General features: G+C 38.0%; 1 protein-coding gene across 1 annotated transcript; it reads left to right on the plus strand.

Moving 5' to 3' along the window:
- Nucleotides 1-2,822: 2,822 nt before the first annotated feature.
- LOC112010357 (putative disease resistance protein RGA4) lies at nt 2,823-3,785 on the plus strand. The gene has a single exon (XM_024042709.1). It carries the CDS (start codon nt 2,823-2,825, stop codon nt 3,783-3,785), a length of 963 nt encoding a protein of 320 aa, XP_023898477.1.
- Nucleotides 3,786-5,475: the final 1,690 nt, after the last annotated feature.

Raw genomic sequence — 5,475 nt, forward strand, 5'->3', positions numbered from 1 at the left:
AATATGTTCGAACTTATGAACTTGTTTATACACTTACACAATTAATTCTTAAATATATTAAAGTAGATTTGAACTCTATTTAAGAAATGAAAGTTGGCTTAAGTTTGAGCTTAGCTTGATTCATTTTGATAAAAAGAAAAATAACTCTATTCATTTAAATCCTATAAGTTTTTGTTAAATATTAGCATTGATTCACCATGTTGAATATGCTAGTATGGATGCGGAAGAGAAAGCATAAAGTATAGAACACAATAACACACGAGGGTTACGTGGTTCAGCCTAACGGCCTATATCCACGGAGGAAACCCTAAAGGGCTACATCAATAATATATTATAATGTAGTATAAATTCTGTGCTACAATGAATCATAACATGTGTATATATAGTAGACTAAACCCTAGACTAATAGACTTCTAGTACAAGTAGGAGACTTGGCTTGTACACAAAGTAGAATTAGGCTTGGGCCTATGCTAATGAGCTAATATTTCTCTAACACCCCCTCTCAAACACAAGATGGAAGCTTGATGAAATCTTGAGATTTGATAAGGTTGAGAAGATCCCTTGAATGAAGTTTGGCTCTCTGACAGTAAGGCAATGGTCTTGCAGTGTTGATGCGACTTCTAACGGTGGCTTGACTATACCGAAGAGTTTTGACGACAGCAGTAGGAAGCCAAAGAAGATGAACGCAGCGAAAAAACATCGAGGAAGACAAAGATTGCTCTTAAATGTACCGCAATGACAGAAAATCATGGACACAAGAAGGTAGCTCTGATACTATGTTAAATATTAGCATTGATACACCATGTTGAATGTGCTAGTATGGATGCGGAATAGAAAACATAAAGTATAGAACACAATAACACACGAAGGTTACGTAGTTCAGCCTAACGACCTACATCTACGGAGGAAACCCTAAAGGGCTACATCAATAATATATTATAGTATATTATAAATCCTGTGTTACAATGAATCATAACATGTGCATATATAGTAGACTAAACCCTAGACTAATAGACTTCTAGTACAAGTAGGAGACTTGGCTTGCACACAAAATAGAATTAGGCTTGGGTCTATGTTAATGAGCTAATATTTCTCTAACAGTTTTAACTTCCCAATAAAAAAAATTTTAATTTTTTTTTTTTGCCGCCAATGCTTTTGGAATTTAGAAATGTTGTTTCATTATTGCTTGCTAGTTGCTATTGCTTAGAGCATTAGCATTGGAGAATGCTAACGCCAAATGTAAGGAGAATTTGACATTTCAAGCCTCAAAATGCTCTGCATCAGGAAATGCTAAACCCAAGTATTGCAAAATAGTGCAATTCTACCTTTAGAATTGCACTGTAGCACAATTCTAAACTAAATATTAATTTTTTTTTATTCCATTAGTTCTCTCTCCTTTAGTCCTCTTTCCCTCTCACTCCCACTCTGTCTCTTTGTCTCCCACTCCGTGCAAAGTCCCTCTTTCTCGTATCTCACATCTCTCTTTCTTGTTCAAGGCTTGTACCGGAGCTGGGTTGAGTTTGTGGTTTGATCTGGGCATGGTGGTGGGTTGGGATTGGTTGATGGGTTCGTCGGAGTGGGTTTAAGGAATGGATTTGCAGAGTGGTGGGTTTGAGAAATGGGTTTGCGGAATGGGTTCGTCGAAGTGGTGGGTTTGACAAATGGGTTCGTCGGAGTGGTGGGTTCGTTGGAGTGGGTTTGAGGAATGGGTTTTTTGGGTTTCAGGGATGGGTGTGGTGGGATGCAACCAAATCGGGTTGAGTTTGAACAAGAAAAAATGGAGGGGACGACGAAGCTAGAGGGGACTTCAGACGACGCCTTGTGGTTTGTGCTTGGTCGGCAGGGTTTGGGTTTTGCGTTTTGGTCGGCGTGGGTCACCCTCACCCAAAAAAATTTTTTTTTTTTAATTTAAATTTTAAATATGGGTTTTTGTTCCGGTGGGATTTTGGTGGGCAATGGGCAGTGGTGGCGTGGTGGAGGCGCGGTGGTGGTGACTGGGCAGTGGAGGCGTGGTGATAGAGGTTGAGGGAAGGTGGAGGAGAAAATTGGAAAAAAATAAAAAAGAAAAAATATATTTTATTGTGTAGATATATTATTTTAATGAATAGAATAGAAAAATAAAAATTTAGGATGTTGGAAGTATTGTAAAATGACATGATATAATAATAAAGTAACTTTTTAAAATGGTAAAATAGAGTAGAATTAAAATTTCAGAATGCTAATGCTCTATCTGTGTTCATGCTCACACTTGAATCATTGATATTGACAGTACACTGTCAAAGGACAACATTTTCTTTGGGCATAATTTTTTTTTTTTTTTTTGATAAGTCTTTGGGCATAATTATTGAGTTGTTGTGGAATTTTTGGTTTTTTTGCTTTTGTTGATGCTGACCTGACCACATAGAATTGCTCATTTTTTTTGTGTGATGTTACCACCATTAAAAGGACAATTACTAGGAAAGTGCTCAACAAGATTGCCCTTCTGGATTACTATATTCTATATATACGCTATTCTAAGCAAGACACATCCACAGCTGTTTTAGTATTTGTGTCCTAAAAACAAAAATTCTCTCTTTGGGGTACACTTTCTTACTAGCTAATAGCTGTCATCCAAGCTCTCACTTCTTTAATATTCTTTGTGCAAGCATCATTGGAGCATCCACAATAGTATTTAACAAGGTTACCCTCAAGGCTTATAAATATTTATGTGGTCATTCTAAGTTGGGCACTACTCAACAACCTGCTTCTTTATACGTTTATCATCCCACAAAACCATATTCTATTCCTGAAAGAAAAAGAAAAAGAAAAAGAGAAAAGCAAAAATGGCGCAACGAGTTGCCTTCAACCTTGCCGGGAAAGTGCTTGAACTGCTTAGTCCCTTAATTCGTGAAGAGATCAAGTTGGCCTGCGGTGTGAAAGCTGAGCTTGAAAATCTAAAGAGCACAGTTTCCACGATCAAAGATGTACTTCTTGATGCTGAAAAGAAGGCTGATGATAGCGTTGCGGTCAAAGGTTGGCTCGAAAAGCTCCAAGATGTCCTCCATGATGCTGATGACGTGCTGGATGATTTCTCCACTGAAGCTTTGCAACGCAAAATGATGACTGGAAATAAGATGACGAAGGAGGTACGCATTTTCTTTTCAAGTTCAAACCAGCTTGCTTTTAGTCATAATATGGGTCATAGAATCAAGGCAACTAGGGAGAGACTAGATGTCATTGCAAATGATATGGCGAAGTTCTCCTTCATAAAAGGCTCTGTTGAGCCACAAGTCAAGAGTAGGGACAACAGGGAAACTTGTTCTTTTATACCTCAAGATGAAGTTGTTGGGAGAGAGGACGATAAACAGAAAATTATAAAATTTCTTTTGGATACCAATGTTGAAGATAATGTTTCAATTATTCCAATAGTTGGGATTGGAGGTTTAGGCAAAACAACACTAGCTCAACTCATATACAATGACGAAATTGTCAAAAATAATTTTGAGCTGAAGTTGTGGATTTGTGTCTCTGATAACTTTGATTTAAAACATATCGTGAAACAAATCTTAGAATCTTTGGGAAATAGGAGGGATGAAGAAAGCCTTGAGGTTTTACAACATCACCTTCAAGGAAATCTTAATGGAAAAAAATACTTCATTGTCTTGGATGATTTGTGGAATGAGGACAAAAATAAATGGATGCCTTTAAAAAATTTACTAAAGGGGGGGTGCAAGGGGAAGTATGATAGTGGTAACTACTCGCTTGACAAAGGTTGCGGAGATAACGGGCACAACTCCACCTCATGAGCTTAAGGGCCTAGATCCAGAAAAAGCTTGGTCATTGTTTGTAAAAATGGCATTTAAAGGAAGCATAGAGCCAGAGAACCGAGAAATAATAGCCCTAGGAAAAGAGATTGTAAAAAAATGTATTGGGGTGTCTCTTGCTATAAGAACAATAGGAAGCTTATTATATGGTAAAACTCTAAATTTGAGTGGCAATCTTTTTTAGTTGATGAACTCTCAAAATTAACCCAACAAGAAAATGATATTTCATTAACTCTTAAGTTGAGTTATGATCACCTTCCACCACACTTAAAGCAATGTTTTGCTTATTGTAGATTGTTTCCAAAAGATTATAGGGTTGATGTAAATACACTTATTGTAGATTGTTTTAGTCAAATTATAATTTTGTATTATAAGTCATTTTTTTATTTCTGTTTTTTTAATCAATAAAAAATGAAATATTAGTGGAGCTTGAATACAAAAGCTTAATTAATAAATTTTTATTTCAAAAGGCAAAAATAAAAAATAAAATAGATAGGAAATATTAAAAATTAAATAAATACTATTTAATTAATTAATATTTAAATATAAGAAAATACTGTATGTAGGGACTCAATTTGGATTGACCTAGAATATGAATGGGTTTTCAGCCCAATCCAGCCCAAACAATAAATTTATAGAGAGTGAGTTAAAGGTTTAGGCGCTGGCCGTCGATCACCATGCATGAACTTTCCTTATAAAAAATACTAAGAGTTTCTTTTCAAATGGGGGGATACTCCTCGGCCTGTGGCCGAGGAGACCTTTTTCTTCTCTCTTTTTTCCCCCCCTCTTTTTACTTTACTTGCTTTTCTTATATAGTTTTCATCTTCCTATCTCCTTCTTCCATCTGTTGATCATCTATTTGCCTTTCTTCTGGCCGTCCGTCCCATCAGAGGCCTTATCGGTACTCAAGTGGTTCACTCTGATCAACATTATCCTACCAAGGGGTTACCTCCCCATTAATGCGGCCAGGGGGGTTAGTTGAGTGCATTAAATGCGAGAGTGACAGCTTACTTTGGGGTTAGTCTCTCCCCAAAATCATCTTTGTCAGGCCGAGGATAAGGTGGTCCTCGGCGTGGATTGGGAAAAGAGGTTTTCCCCCACTTTAGCCCTGAATAGCCTGTGCTCCTCGGCATGGGCCTTGGGCTTGCTACATGATGGGCCGAGGCTATCAGGCCCACGAGCCCCACAATAGTCCCTCAAAACCCTGCTGCATGTTCCCTAGGACGGGGAGGAGGGTTTTGATACCTGCGGGTCCTCCAGACGAGTTGCCCCACTTCGGTTTGTGTTGATGCTGGCGGGTTTTTGACTGCCCGATGCGCGTTTTTAGCGTTTCAAGACTTAATGGGTGCCCACATTAAATTTTGGCGGCACCACGTTTCCCACTTTCAACGGCATGATCTTTTGCTTTTATGAGCAAGCGATTACATTTGGGGAACCTAAGGGGGAGTATAAATACCTGTTTGAACCGCCCGGTTTCGTCATTTTCGCGCTTACACTTATTGATGCATATGGTTTGAATCTGGTTCGACTTGTACACTATCTGAAGAGTATCGTCATACTTCTGTAAGTCTTCTTTTTCTAGCGACCCCAAATTTCCTTGATTTTACTCCTCCTTTTCTTCTTTTAGAACTTTTAGTTGTCTTTGGGGAATGGGTAAGTTTAAGAAGTTGGT

Source organism: Quercus suber, unplaced genomic scaffold (assembly GCF_002906115.3).
Source record: "Quercus suber isolate HL8 unplaced genomic scaffold, Cork oak 2.0 scaffold_151, whole genome shotgun sequence".
In the NCBI taxonomy this organism is placed as follows: domain Eukaryota; kingdom Viridiplantae; phylum Streptophyta; class Magnoliopsida; order Fagales; family Fagaceae; genus Quercus; species Quercus suber.

Excerpts from the sequence above, each read along its gene's own strand:
- LOC112010357 (XM_024042709.1), top strand. The coding sequence starts at position 2,823 with ATGGCGCAACGAGTTGCCTTCAACCTTGCCGGGAAAGTGCTTGAACTG.